The 14149-nt window shown below is 34.1% G+C and overlaps 1 protein-coding gene across 2 annotated transcripts in view; it reads right to left on the reverse strand.

Moving 5' to 3' along the window:
- Positions 1-278: 278 nt before the first annotated feature.
- LOC112055226 (homeobox protein dve-1) overlaps positions 279-14149 on the reverse strand; it is a 134331-nt gene continuing 120460 nt past the window's right edge. Inside the window, exons 3-6 of one of the 2 annotated variants that reach the window (XM_052891165.1) lie at positions 11413-11601; positions 10643-10872; positions 2435-3262; positions 279-2302 (exon numbers count right to left, since the gene is read on the reverse strand). In XM_052891165.1, the coding sequence (XP_052747125.1) occupies positions 1640-2302; positions 2435-3262; positions 10643-10872; positions 11413-11601 (1910 nt within the window). In that variant the 3' untranslated portion in view covers positions 279-1639. Of the gene's footprint in view, positions 2303-2434; positions 3263-10633; positions 10873-11412; positions 11602-14149 lie in introns of both variants that reach the window. The other variant, XM_052891160.1, reaches the window with a different exon arrangement.

Below are 14149 nucleotides of genomic sequence, written 5' to 3' on the forward strand. Positions count from 1 at the left end.
AGGGGTGTGGATTTTCATCCTTCTCCTAACAAGTTAGCCCGCTTCCATCTTAGACTGCATCATTACTTACCATCAGGTGAGATTGTAGTCAAGGGCTAACTTGTAAAGAATAAAAAAAGACATTCGTTATTTTATATTCGTTCGTTCGTTAATATTCGTTTTATTTTTTCACATCCATAACAAACCGTTATTTCTATTATATTAGGTACGAATATCGTAAAAAAATACACACTAGATTCTAAACTTGGGTGAAAAGGTTAGCAAATAAAAGTCATATATTCAATATCGTACTATATTCATTAAATTTTCGTTTATATAATTGAATGGAATAAACATTTAGCCAATTATTCTCAATATCTAAGCAGTAAATGCTTAAAAATCACTTGTGAGCAGTGACGTAGTTTTGATAAAAACCTTATTTTAACATTAATAAAATATTTACAATATTTGGAAATATCATCACAGCTTCACAAAACAAGCATAACATTTGAAACAACAAAACAATTTGACAGCGGTTACCACTAGTGATGTGTCTAAAAACTATAAAACAATCGAGTATAAGAAACCGTATGAAAAAAACAGCCTCAATGTATAAATGCGTAAATACTGTAACAGCGTACTTTATACAAATTCCGATTTCTTCAAGCAATTTACGAGTACATAAGTGTTTAGACGTCATACGTCAATATTCGTGTGGTAGATACACATCAAAAATACGTATTTAATATTACGTTGATTTGGAAATTAAGTTAATGTAGTCATACCTTCTTTGCGCAAATATATTTTTAAACACTTACATTAAATTGCTTAGAAGAATCAGATATTAAACGTAATTATTTTTGTAATACCCTATTTTATGATCAATCTTTGGATTGAGTAATACCTACCTAGCAAATGTGAAGGAATGTGCGTAATATTTATACTAAATAGTATCACTTATTTCATACAACATCTAGATACATAGATAAGCCAAAGTATTTAGGCCATCTAATAGTAATTAGGAAGAGTAATTTTTAATCCAATATCATAATATTTATTATGTGCAATATAATAATTTTACTCTATAATCTTTTATGTATGACTCATTATTTAAACCTGATTTACATTATATAAGCGATTGAATTACTAAAAATCTACTTTACAGGGTCAGGATATTTTATACAGGTCTTAGTATAAATTTTAAATAAATGGAGACTTTGGTTCGTGACCATTTACAATAATATATTTCGCTAACATTTACAGTAATACACTAAAACTATATTAATAAATAAAACCTTTACTAATAATGTACAAAACAGAAGTTTTAAATTTTGAGATTCGTCTACTATACTATATAGTGACAGTGTCTATTCGAAGCATACGATGTAATGGGAACTTACTTAACTCTATACTGCTTTAAAATATCTTTAGTTCAAAACTTATTTATACTGTATTATACGAATTTACATTATACCGATTTTTGAGTACATCCCTAATCGACGCCACTTTGCCGCCATTTTTAACACTAACATGGCACTGTATACCATTAACGATTCATATTCAGTCTTTCGTATTAAAATTTTCTGACTTCACGAAGACAATTTTTCAGGTTTTCATCTCCCATCATTAATTTAAAAAGAAGCCGAGTGTAATGTTGTATTTAAACCATTTTCCTTTCTATGGCATGCGGATGTCCGGGATGCGAGTAATGGCCAGGGGAGGTTGGTTCATACAAAGACATCTTTAACCTCTTGCATTTCGCTCGACGGTTTTTGAACCAAAACTGCACGTTTTTTGACTCGAGCCGCGGAAACTTCTGTCGGTACGGCATCCTGTTTAATTCTTCCGTATATTTGAGTATAAGATTGTGCGATGGGTGAGTGTTCATTGAAAACCACTGCTCCAAGACTGGTACTTCAGAGACTGGATCTATGAAAGTGCGGTTTCGTTTACGACGCTCGTCAGACGCTCCAGCGAGAGCTAAATTCAGCCCACTAGCCCCTTCCCCAGGGACGGGACCTACTCCAGGAAATCCACTCATATATTGACTCATGTACATTATCCCATGACCGAACATCGGGTGATTAGGCACCATGGGAAAAGGTAGTCGGTCAAGGTGCGGAGACGAAGGTCTATAATGACGTTCGTGTATCATTTCGTCATCAGATGGGATATCATGATCCTCTCCACCACCATTTTCTTCTTCAGTGTTGTTATTATTGTTATTATGTGAACTGTCACTGTTCTTAGTTGGAGATCGATGAGGCGAAGTCATTTGTTCTGGTTTGCTCAAATCTCTGGGTTCTTGTTTGATGTCATGAACCTGTAACAAGAAGAAATCTGTTTAATATATTAATTGGATATTTTTTCCTTTTATTGACATTTATAATAAAGTTAAAAGTAAATAATTAATTACTTTATCTAACATGTAATGATAAAATTATCAGATAGGTACCTTAATAATGTCTGGTGGTTTTGGAGATTCTTTTACATTTTCATCTCTTTCCTGATCGTTATTATTTTTTCTAGTGGTTATTAAAGAAAGTGGTGCATCTGGACTTTCAGGTCTATCATCCGGATTTATATCTCCTCCGTCGTCTTCTAGATCGGAGCCAGCATTTGACAAGTTATCTTCGGACATTACTGACATTGGGTATCGGCCAGGACTTCCTGACAGCAAAGGACTTTTCATGGAGTTATGATCATGGGAGTTATAGTTATCATTACCAGCCAAAAGTGATCCATTAGTTGGACTATGACTTCTACTATTAAACCCATTTACACCAAGGTGAGCTCCTAAGCCACCAATACTGCGCAGTTCTGCTCGTTTTTGAGCAGCTCTTGCATTTTTAAACCAGTAAACAACATTGTTGACATCCAGAGGTTTTCGTCCTCGCCTTGACTCCAAATTATTCAATTCTCGGACATATTGTTGAATTTGCTGTCTACTCGGGTGTTGATTTTCAGAAAACCAACGTTGTAACTTTGGTAGTTCTAACTCAGGATCAAAGCTAGTTCTCATCCTTGTCTTCTGAGTGGGATATTGTGTTTGAACAGTTTGAAGAGCTGGATGCAAATGGTCCGGGATAGGATTCAGTGTCGGTGACCGATTTTTTGGACTAGGCGACGGGTAACGTCGAGGACTGAAAGGGGGAGGCGGCCGTGGAGAAACTTGAGCACTCCACCAAGATTCGAACTTGCGACGGGTTTCCTCTGTTGGCTCATGGAAGTTATGAGGACCTGGAGTGCGATCATGTCCCCGACAAATCTGTGCCAGCGTCACCTGTAACAAAGGAAATTCATGAAATTAGTTGTGAAAGCAGATCATTGGGAATGAGTTCAAAAAATAAAAGGAAAAGAAACAAACAATTTTTAGACGGTTTTAAAGAGGCCAGTCTAACCAGTAACAGATACAGAGATAATTGTTTGAATAAACACCGAGCAATGTTTCACAGAACATCGCCATTAGATTATGAAAATATTAGGCCGGTTGTTAATGTATGTGTCATGCGCGGCTGCAGTGTACAGGAGCTGTTTGCTCGGTGGTTAGTGCGCATCACTCCTTCGCTGCCCCCGAAACTTCAATCATAGCTTGCTCTAAAACAATGAGCGGGAAGGGCGTCTTTGTAATTAGCATCCACCCACAACACTTTAACAAAGTGCCGGCGTACCGATATGGACTAAGTGGTTGTACTAAAATGTTTCGACAGTAGTTTGATGAGAAAATGTTGCTCCACTTTTGGGTAAACATTGCCTGGATTTGTCTATTCCGTTTTTAATTAACACGCATGTGTACACTATTTATTTATTTATGATCTCATTTGTATTCTATAACTAGCCCATGCCCCGTGCCTTCACCCATGCGGTTTCCCGTTAACTAAAACATTTATGAAGAAAGTAAACATTATAAAAAAAAAAATTAGAGCTACAGATTGTCTCTCATTTCAGTATGTTTTACGGCAAAGGCCTCCTCCAACTCTTTCCATTGATTTCTGTCTGCCGCTATTCTCATCCAAAAACTAACTATTAACTACTAGAATGATAAAATAATTGCACACTAAAAAAAGCCGGGCTACTTTTTAGTGAGCCAAAATTGATCAATAAAAACTTCTCTCGAACCTATGTCAATGATATCTTAATGGGCTACACTGTAACGAACGAGTCAATCATGTAATCGCCTGTCAGATTAAACGCGCAGTTTGTTTATCCGCGCACTTATGTAAGTGCCCACCGCCCGTGCCCAGTGCCCACATCACTAGATTACACACAACAATGCCTGCGATTACATCGTCAAGCGAGTTGTCAGCTTCAGTTGCCAAATCAAAAGCAAGTAAAACTCTACTCAGTACGTTACACATCCAGATTGCGCTTATAAATCATGTCACCGTAGAGGCATTAGCGATCTAGGAGCTAGTGGAAAATTTAATTAAGAGTGACTTTAAATCAAATCAGAAAAAAAATTAAATGATTAACGTAGTTTCAAAAAATTTAAAAAAAGTTAAATGCGAACACACAATACTTCTTCAGAGTAAAAACGTGACACATATCAATAAACTATTTACTTTAAAATATAGACAACTGATTTTATTTTAGTCTCTACTGATATTACGAGTACAAGGCCATAAAGTTAGTGAGCTTATTAGGTTGCAGGTCGAATCTACTGAACCTATTTTAAAAATTACTTTATCAATATTTGTGAATGTCATAGGCTATATTTAATCCCTGTGTGTCCACGGAAACGGAAACTAAGCGGGTAAAACTGCGGGGCGTCTGGTAATAAAAAATAAAAATTAATTGGTACATTACAAAAAATAAAGACTAAGATAAACTTGGCAAGTTAACCTAAAAGGAATTCTATATTTGCTCATTTGTATAATTACAGAATTTATACAACTGCTTTAGCAAAATTCACCTCTAGCTCTCCGGCTATAAGCCTTGCTCGAGTGATACGTTAATCCGGCTCTTTGTTTTGTGTTTTTAAATAGTGCGGTCATATTTGCTTTTAGATATTGTCTGCTTCATCTACATATAAGATTTACGAGAGCTGGCGCCTGTGTGATAACTAATGGCTTGACTACACGATGCGAGTGACTAGCGAAAGCGCCTATTACTTGCAGTGTACTGTAACTCAATGCTCTAGCATGTATGAGTCGAGGAGGTTTAGTTCAAAGGGTTCCAATAAGACTCTCTTACAAGGTAAGAAGTGCCACAATATCTGATTTATTTCCTACAATCCTTGAAAAAAGTTACCCCCATTAAAAAAATAAATCAGTCATAATGGTTTTCTTGAAATTGCACAGTGTAAACATTGTTGTGAGAAAGAGAATGGTCGCAAAACGAAAGTTATGAAATATAATAAGCACCCTATAATTTACATTTAATCTTTCTAAAGCAGCAGATCTATTTTAAAGCAGCGGTTAGAAGTGGTACAGGTTATTTGACATGAAAACAAAGTCGATTACCTTTTGCAGCAAAAGGTAAATAAAGCTGTACGATTTATTATAATTATTTTTACCTTTATGCGATTCAGCTTTCAGGTTTAATATTACTATACCCCTTCTAAGTTAGCCACTACAATATTATATGCATCTGCATTGTCTTTTATCATCATCAGAATGATACACAGATAAGGGCTTATTTAAAAAATAAAGACCATTTATGGTTTTTTTTCTTGTTCAAGAAACACCGAACCACCTTTATATTGAATATTCATTTTCTAAAACTATGCATTTTAATCAAGGCAACTTCTTATAGGTTACGGCACTCGTTTTGAAGTGATTTAATAAAAAAAAATATGATAACAATCCTATTCGGCAAGAACGCAACTTTCACCGTGTATACAAGCCATTAGTGTAATCTGTACTGTACGTAATTCGGTGTGTTATTGCGAACAACACTTGATATCCTACACGTAACTAGTCACTAAGGACAAATTAAAAGACAATGGGCTTAGTCTTATCTGATATTAGTTTCATCGTGTTTGCTTACGCTACTTTACGCGCATACAGGAATTTAACTAGATTGTGGTTATTATCTAAATACATCATCTGTAAGGAAATAGACTACAGAGATACACAGAATAGAGAGTCCTGGGTTTAAAATTGATTCTCATTATAATGTATTGCAATACCACAAACTATGTTTTAAAATAATTGTATCAAATAAAATTGGGGTTTAGATATAAAGTAAAGTAAAGAATTAAAACAAAACTGATCATAATTTAATGTTCAGTGATATTTGCTTTTGAAATGTATAAAATTTTAAGTAAGCGTACTTGGCTGATCTTATAACGATTTTCTGCCATGATCACCAGACCTTGGTTACGAGTATATTATGTCAATTCAGCCGATAATAATAATCTTTGTTATTGACCTTGATTATGTGTGTTGTATTGATTGAGACCAATTTACAATGTAAGTGGATCTACATTGCAAAGCTAACTAACGCGGAAATCTTATCGAACACCTTCAACTTCACAATCAGTTCGATACTTAGTCACTACATTTATATGCAAAATAATGTTTGATCCAACATTATGATCCTAGTATGTATCAATTACTGAATGTGAAGGTAAACTCGACTTTATTTATAAACGTGGATTAGGATTTAAGCCTCAAATCTCTTAAACTAAAGTGAACTTTAAGCAGTAGTATTAGGTTCTCTACTTCAACATGTCCTTTACATGAATGGTTAAAATTAAAGTTAATTCTTCTTGGTGTCTTTATACTCTCTGTGTTAACATCTTAAACGTTCAAAAGTTTACTTTGAATTAAAATCGAAGAAAGGCAAGTTGAAGAACGATAAATTACCATAATATGATAGAGCGAGTTCATCTGACGTTTAACCTAACTTCGATGTTCAAAATGTTTGATTATCTAGTCCCATTGGGGTTTCCTTTGGCTCATTTACCGGTAACTTTATTGGCTAACTTCTTCTTTTGAATTTAGCAATAAAAGCTCCTTGACTTTGTATCTAAGTATTAAAATCTATACGATTCATCCATTAATACTTACATTTTTTTTTACTTTATTAAAATGTTTTCTTTTATCAATTAGTGATATTTAGATTACCGTGATATAATAGTTTAAATTATATATTTTTTATTAAATAGCATAGTTTCCTTTTCTATTCTACTCCTTCATTCTACATCTTCAGTATCATCTATATCTATCTATCTATACTTATAATAAATCCGTAGAGAGGTCAATTCTGTAAAAGAAATATATTTCCAAATAACTATCAGGGGGAGATTAGTGATCGACACTAATGCCAAAAATGCAATCAGTAAAATTTTTGTCTGTCTGTCTGTATGTTCGTTATAGAAATAAAATCTACTCGACACATTAACGAAACTTGGTAAAATTATTCTACATACTCCTGGGCAGGTTATAGTATACTTTTCATCACGCTCCGATCAATAGGAGCAGAGCAGTGAAGGGAAATGTTGGGAAAACGGCGATAAATTATAAGATATAACGCAAAACATACCAAGTACTACCAAGCCCATATTAAGCGCTAACCTTGCGTTTAATGAGATTATGAAGCATTATTTTATAGCATTAATGAGATCAAAGGCGTTCGTACATCCAAACTCCTTTTAGCCCTCTTTTGCGCTGGCTTGAGTTAAGACGAACAACCCTTTCTCATAGACCGTTGTTGAGGCGGTAGCGTATTCTATGTAACCCTTTACATTTATTCAGATCAAGGATATTTTTTTAAATTTAGATTTTTAATATTTATTCTGTGATTTTCTGATTTTCATTTCTTTTGGTTAAATTTTGGTTTGCTTTTCTGTAGGTCTCAGGCCTGAAATAAAATGATTTTATTTTTATTTTATTTATTTTACAGAGTTTGCTAGAAACTCTAGCCTAGTTCTTCAAAACATCTAGGCTTTCTTCTTTTATTTAAATTTTAAAAGAAGAAAGTAATAATATATTTTATAGATACTTCAATGATAGCAGTACAATTCCATCCCTAGTAGCGTCTCAAATTTTCTATAAATCCATACCTAAGCTTTGATATTTTTTTAACATGTTTGTATTTATAATCTTTACTTTTATCGGAACACGCAGGTATTTTTAGATTTTCTGTTTTCACTGCTTTAGTAATCAATGTATTTTCAATGTCCTGCATTGTTTTTTCATTTTATGAATGTGCCATATTTGGTTAATTTTATTTTATTTTTGCTATTCTTGATTTAAGAATAAAATTATATTACTGTAACATTTTTATCTTAATCGCTGTCGCTTATAACATGTTCTGAATTTAGCTCACTCCCGTCGATATCTTATAAAACGTAACAAGGCTGGTGCGGATGAGTCTGAGATTCAATTAAATTTATTATGTATGAAAATCCCGCACGTGAGGTGCTCATCGCGCCAACAAATTGCTCTTTCTTAAGAGGGATTGATACGCTGTAGGAAAAGTTTGTGCTAAAAGCTCGAGCAATAGGTATGTACAAAATTATAGATATTTGTAATTACAACCAAATTGTCAGCAAAATTAAAAAAAAAAAACAAGAAATCGTATTCGTAATGGTAATTAAAAGTATTCATTAATTATCTAAAGTCGATATACCTTACGATTTACAAGGCAGACTTCAGAGTAATTTAAAAATTATGAAGAACAAGAAAAATAACTGTCATTTGTTAAAATCACCGTATTCCTAATAATTCAATCTTTTTTTAATAAAAAAGATTGAAACTGAAGTCCGTCGACAATGAAGCGAACAAAGGTGGCTAATTTTCTTAATTTCATTTAGTCGCATATCAACGAAAATTATTTAAACAAATAATACCTAAATATTGTCTATACAATTTTGAATGTATGCGCTGTGTGGAGCAGCTAAATTCGGTTCCATTTTTGCGGTGATTTTACGTAACATACGTGTCTGCAAAATCACAGCAAACACATAAACTTTAGTATAAAATATCATTGCCCACAAACGTGTTTTGTTATTTTTATCGATTGGCAAGCAACAAGCGATTTAAAATAATCCATATACAAGTTCCGCGGGACAGTTATAAACCATCGTTCGATAATTCCCGGTGTATTTATTTACTTCTAAACAAATGTCGCAGCGAATAGCGCTAAACGAAGCGTTTAAACCGAATTCTTGTCGACAAAGCGCGTCCGCTACACTGCGTTGAGCCAGACCTCGCCTGTCCCGACAATGTTACAATCTTTAATACCTGATTGTAACCCCGGCCCGTACACAATAAACCCCCACTACCCCCCCTTATTACTGGCAACTCATTGTTTTCTACATTTAAGCCCCTGAATAGCTGTATGGCGTATATGAAATATTTGCTGTGGTTATGGGATTGGATATTAATATCGTTGTTTATTTTACTCTCACTTACCCCACAGCGTATTTTTAACCGCATTTCTAAATAAAGCTATGGCTTGTAATGTTACGTCGTTACGTTATTCTTTGGTTATGGTCAGACTTTTAATTTGAATATACACTTTGTATTAAAATAATAAACTTGACAATAGCTCAACTAACCTCGAATTTACTTCATCAATATAATTTAAATTAGATACATCTAATTTACAAATCTTTATATTTTTAAAGTAACAACCCAAAATCTTTTCTTCCACGGCAACTTGTGTTTCATATAGGTAGACGTAAATATTAAAATCTCTATCGATTATACGTTATATTTTCATGTTAACATCGTGTAATCACTAAGCCGTATAAATGGGAGTATAAATTCCCTCTCGACTTTTAAGTAATTCTCAAAACATTGCAAACGCAGCTCTCATCAGGACGGATCTGAACTCGCGATGAAGATTATCAAAGTACCACTAAGTAGACGTACAATTTGGGAGTTCGTTATAATTTGCGAGGTTACGTCTAAGTCCCTGCTAATAAGGATCATCAAACGGGGGAAGAATTAAGGAAGCATTTGTTTTGATGTTCGCGGGCATTCGCGTCTTTGCGAAATGAGGTTTAATAGAAAATGTATATCCTGAGCCACTTACGCAGTCTTAAGTGCTATTGTCTTCAATGTATTGAAACATGCTGAACAACAAAACAATCCTTAAGATGTTTGTTATCTATTACATTAATTAGGGATTAATGGAGGTAGTCGATTTTCATTTTAAAATCAAAATCAAATTTTGTTTATTTCAAGTAAGCTTTGTTTACAAGCACTACTTAAACGTTAATTATTTGTGAAGGTTCAAAAAGCAGGTTCTGCTAATGATAAGCCGGCAATAAACTCAACAGTTGCACTTTTAAAATTATCATTCTTTACAATATTTATTGTCATTACATAAAATAATTAATTCTACTTCTTGTTTGAAGATTTAACCAGATTCATGTTTGTCATTCATATTTAATTATTCAATCTGTTTTATGTAGCTTGTAACAGACAAAATAGGTTGTGTTAGTTCTTTATCAGAGTTAATTTTTCATGGTTAATAAAACTAAAATACACAAAATCATTAACACGTTAGTCACGCTAATACTCGAAAACTGCTTGACTGCTTTTAATTTTCTTGCTTTAATTCCAAACATGTTTATAATAAAGTTAATGTTTAAAAAGGTAAATCAAATCAAATTTTAAGGAAGTGCTTGTTTTTGGACGGCTCAAAGTTCACCAGATACTAGAGTCTATAATACCAAAAATTCTATTGAAAGTCTTACATTAATTACCTCATCCAAAGGGCATCCGGTAGACATCAGCAACGGCCTGCTCTGGACCAGCAATAGCCTTAACAGCTTGTCTTTGATATCTTGTAGAGGAGTTAGTCTGGGTCGAAGCAGCTGGATCCTTAGCGTCGCAACGGTCGTCAGCTCTCCCAGGACTTCTCCCACTGTTGCTAACGGACCGTCGGATATGCGCTCGAAGGGTAAAGGCTTCCAGTTGTTTATAACCACTGATCCTGGTGACAAAGTAAATGATATATAGTCTGTAAGTAAATTGAAAAAAATAAAAGATAATTGGATTATAACTGTTATAACTGTAAATTATATCACAATTTGAACATTTAATTGCTAAAATAGACATATTAGAAAAAAAAGTACTGTAGTACATATCTATCTAATATCTTAAAACAAGCAATTCTTGTAGGTACATAATCTGAATCTCAAAAAAGGCTCCAACGATTTTCATGAAAATAAAGTATACAGGGGGTTTTGGGGGCAGTAAACCGATGTAGGTAGGTTGCGTTTTTAGAAAATGTACCACAAAAATACTGAGCAAAACTCGGTCATTCAGGTACTAAATTATCATCCATTATTTAACTTATTACAGTTAAAATTAATATTTAAGGCAATTGCATTAAATAAATATATATTTTTTTCGATTTTTAATATCAAATTAAAATCAAATTAGGATTCAACCTTTTTTGTGTTTGTTATTGGTTTTAGTATTTGCACTTCTCTTTCGAAACCATAAAAGTACAAAATTGTTTATGTCTGACCTTTAGCTGAAGCAGCCAGTTCATGAGGGTAGCCCAACCTCATCATAGCAGCCGGCACCAGCTCGTGGAAAGCCGTCGCTGCAGGGATGATGACGTAGCTATCCGTCTCCACGACTGCGCGTCTCCTCCAAGCACCTTCCTCGATAGATGCAACAGCTTCCACCACGCAGTGCACTGGCAGGGTTTTACCTAAAATAGGATGAACAGTTAGTAAGGAGTGACAGTGAGTTTACTTAATAGTATCTGCCTCGTTGCTCTTCGATTCTTGGCTCGAGATATAGTAATACTGAGGTCTAAGAAATTTGCATGAAGCGATTGTCGTTTGTAAGTTACTACTCGTATAAAAGACTATAAAAGAAAGAAAAGGCATAGCAATGAACGTCTATCAACTGATATGGTGATGGTGATGAACGAGGCGAGTAATTTGTTGTTATTTAATAGGGAAATAATTTGAAATCTCCATTCCTAATCTTTGCCAAAAATATGTTGTGATTATAAAGTTAAAAAAATCTGTAGTAAAGTGAAATCAGTGAGAATTAATACCTCCAAAATAATATATGTTATGTTAAGTTCTGAAATATAAAATAGCCGGCAATTTTCTTGCATTTTTTGTCGAACAAAAAGGTAATGGCGTCGATTGTATCATTGAAGGCTTTTTAGCGTCAGGCTTAAAAATGTAGCGGAAAAACTTTGTCCCTTAGCGACTGAAAAATCAACTTGGAGTAGACGTCGAAACGTTGTCGTTAAGAAGGCGTCTTAATTATTTAGCAACTTTTCAAGCGAAAAAGCAATGCTTTTGACTTTGCCAGCAAAAAACCTCGTGAAACGTTAAAATAATAATTAATCCTTGTTCTATGGCGGCGGCCGACGTGATTTTGCTTTGTGCGATGTTTCCACCAGTCAGTCTTTGTGAGATGGCTCTTTAGCGCAATATTAAATAGTTTTTGCTTCGCTGCTCTTTTTAGTCTTGCACTCAGATGCGTCTTCTTTTACCCTTCCCTCTCAAGTCAGGTTAAGCTCTTCATTAGTAATTAATTTCGTTAATGTTTAATTAAATCACGTGTTAGCTAGCCCAGTGATAGCCCAGTGAATATGACCTCCGATTCCGGAGGTTGTGGATTCGTGGTCCGGGGCATGCACCTCCAACTTTTCAGTTGTGTGCATTTTAAGAAATTAAATATCACGTGTCTCAAACGGTGAAGGAAAACATCGTGAGGAAACCTGCATACCAGAGAATTTTCTTAATTTTCTGCGTGTGTGAAGTCTGCCAATCCGCATTTTGCCAGCGTGGTGGACTATTGGCCTAACACCTCTCACTCTGAGAGGGGGCTCGAGCTCTGCAGTGAGCCGAATATGGGTTGATACCGATTAGCTAGCTGCAGCTTTATGCTGAGTGATAGACCTTTATTTGGTCAGTGCGCTTATCTTTTTGTCTTTTCCTTATAAAATATAAAAGCTTAGTTTTAATTTTTTTTTACTGACCAAATAAAAATATTTTTCTTTCTTTCGTTATTTACTATACTTGTATACTTATAATATTAATACGTGAAGAGAAAACTTCTAACAATTTTGAGCATATTACGTGAATGTGTGTTTTACATTCTAATACAATTAAATTTAATTATTTATAGCAGTTTTACCATTTATTGAACCTACGCAGCAGTAACTCGATTTACATAACGCTATCCTACGGTTCGCAAAAGCGTAGAGCTTTGGAAAATTATAAATTGGGCGGCGCAATAATCTCTTGATAATACTGTGCTTGGTTTTCGTGGAAAGTTGTGTAAACCTTTAAAATAGTCAGTCGGGATCGGGATAAAGACCTATTGGAATCGATGATACTTTTAAATAGAGCATATATTTTGTAGCGATGTGAACAAGTTGTTTTAACGAACCAAAAGCCTCGTACGTTTATAAATAAATACGTACGTACGCATTTTGTTTTTTTATATTGAGGATAGAACTTTGAGAATTTCTCTGGAGCCTACTGGGTAAGTATATTTATGGGTGACAATTGAACATGGCGTTTCCGAATTCCTACTCGGGTCGTTTTAATGACAGGTAACGAATTAAAACCAAATTAGTGCGATACATTTACATCTGATGATAAAAAAATAAGCTACAGTAGGTAGGTAAGGTCTTTTAAAATATAATCCATAATCAAAAAAACTTAAAACGAAATACAAAAAAAAACGTGTACCAAAAACGAAAAAAATTGATTTTACTATTTACAGTTTAAGATCAGTGACTTGTCCGAAAACAAAAATAATAGACTATTTTTAGTTTACCTGAGTTTAGATCTCAAATAAACTAAAAATAAAAATAGTCTATTATTTTTGTTTTCGGATATAACGATTCCGATTCACCATTCACAATTCCACATTTTCCGTGGTAATCGCTTAAAGTAACTTTCAATAGTTTTAGTTTCGAGTTGCTTAGAGATTCAGAGGGTTCAGGTTAGCACCTATGCTGTAATATGCAGATTAGTGGAGATTCGACCGTGGACTATACTTCCGTGCGCCGTGGTCACTTTAATCCAGGGCTTTGGGCCCGAGACTTTATTAAAATCTGTGGAATATACATATCGAATTCGGTTGAAATTATATTAGTTTATAGTGTATATTATATTAGTGTTCTCTTTATCACTTTCGGTTCACTAGTGAATTATTGTGAAATGGTAAAAGGCAATTTAATTGGTAGATATTACTGGAGAGGCTGGGTTTTTTTTTATATTAAA

Source organism: Bicyclus anynana, chromosome 1 (genome assembly GCF_947172395.1).
Source record: "Bicyclus anynana chromosome 1, ilBicAnyn1.1, whole genome shotgun sequence".
Classification (NCBI taxonomy): domain Eukaryota; kingdom Metazoa; phylum Arthropoda; class Insecta; order Lepidoptera; family Nymphalidae; genus Bicyclus; species Bicyclus anynana.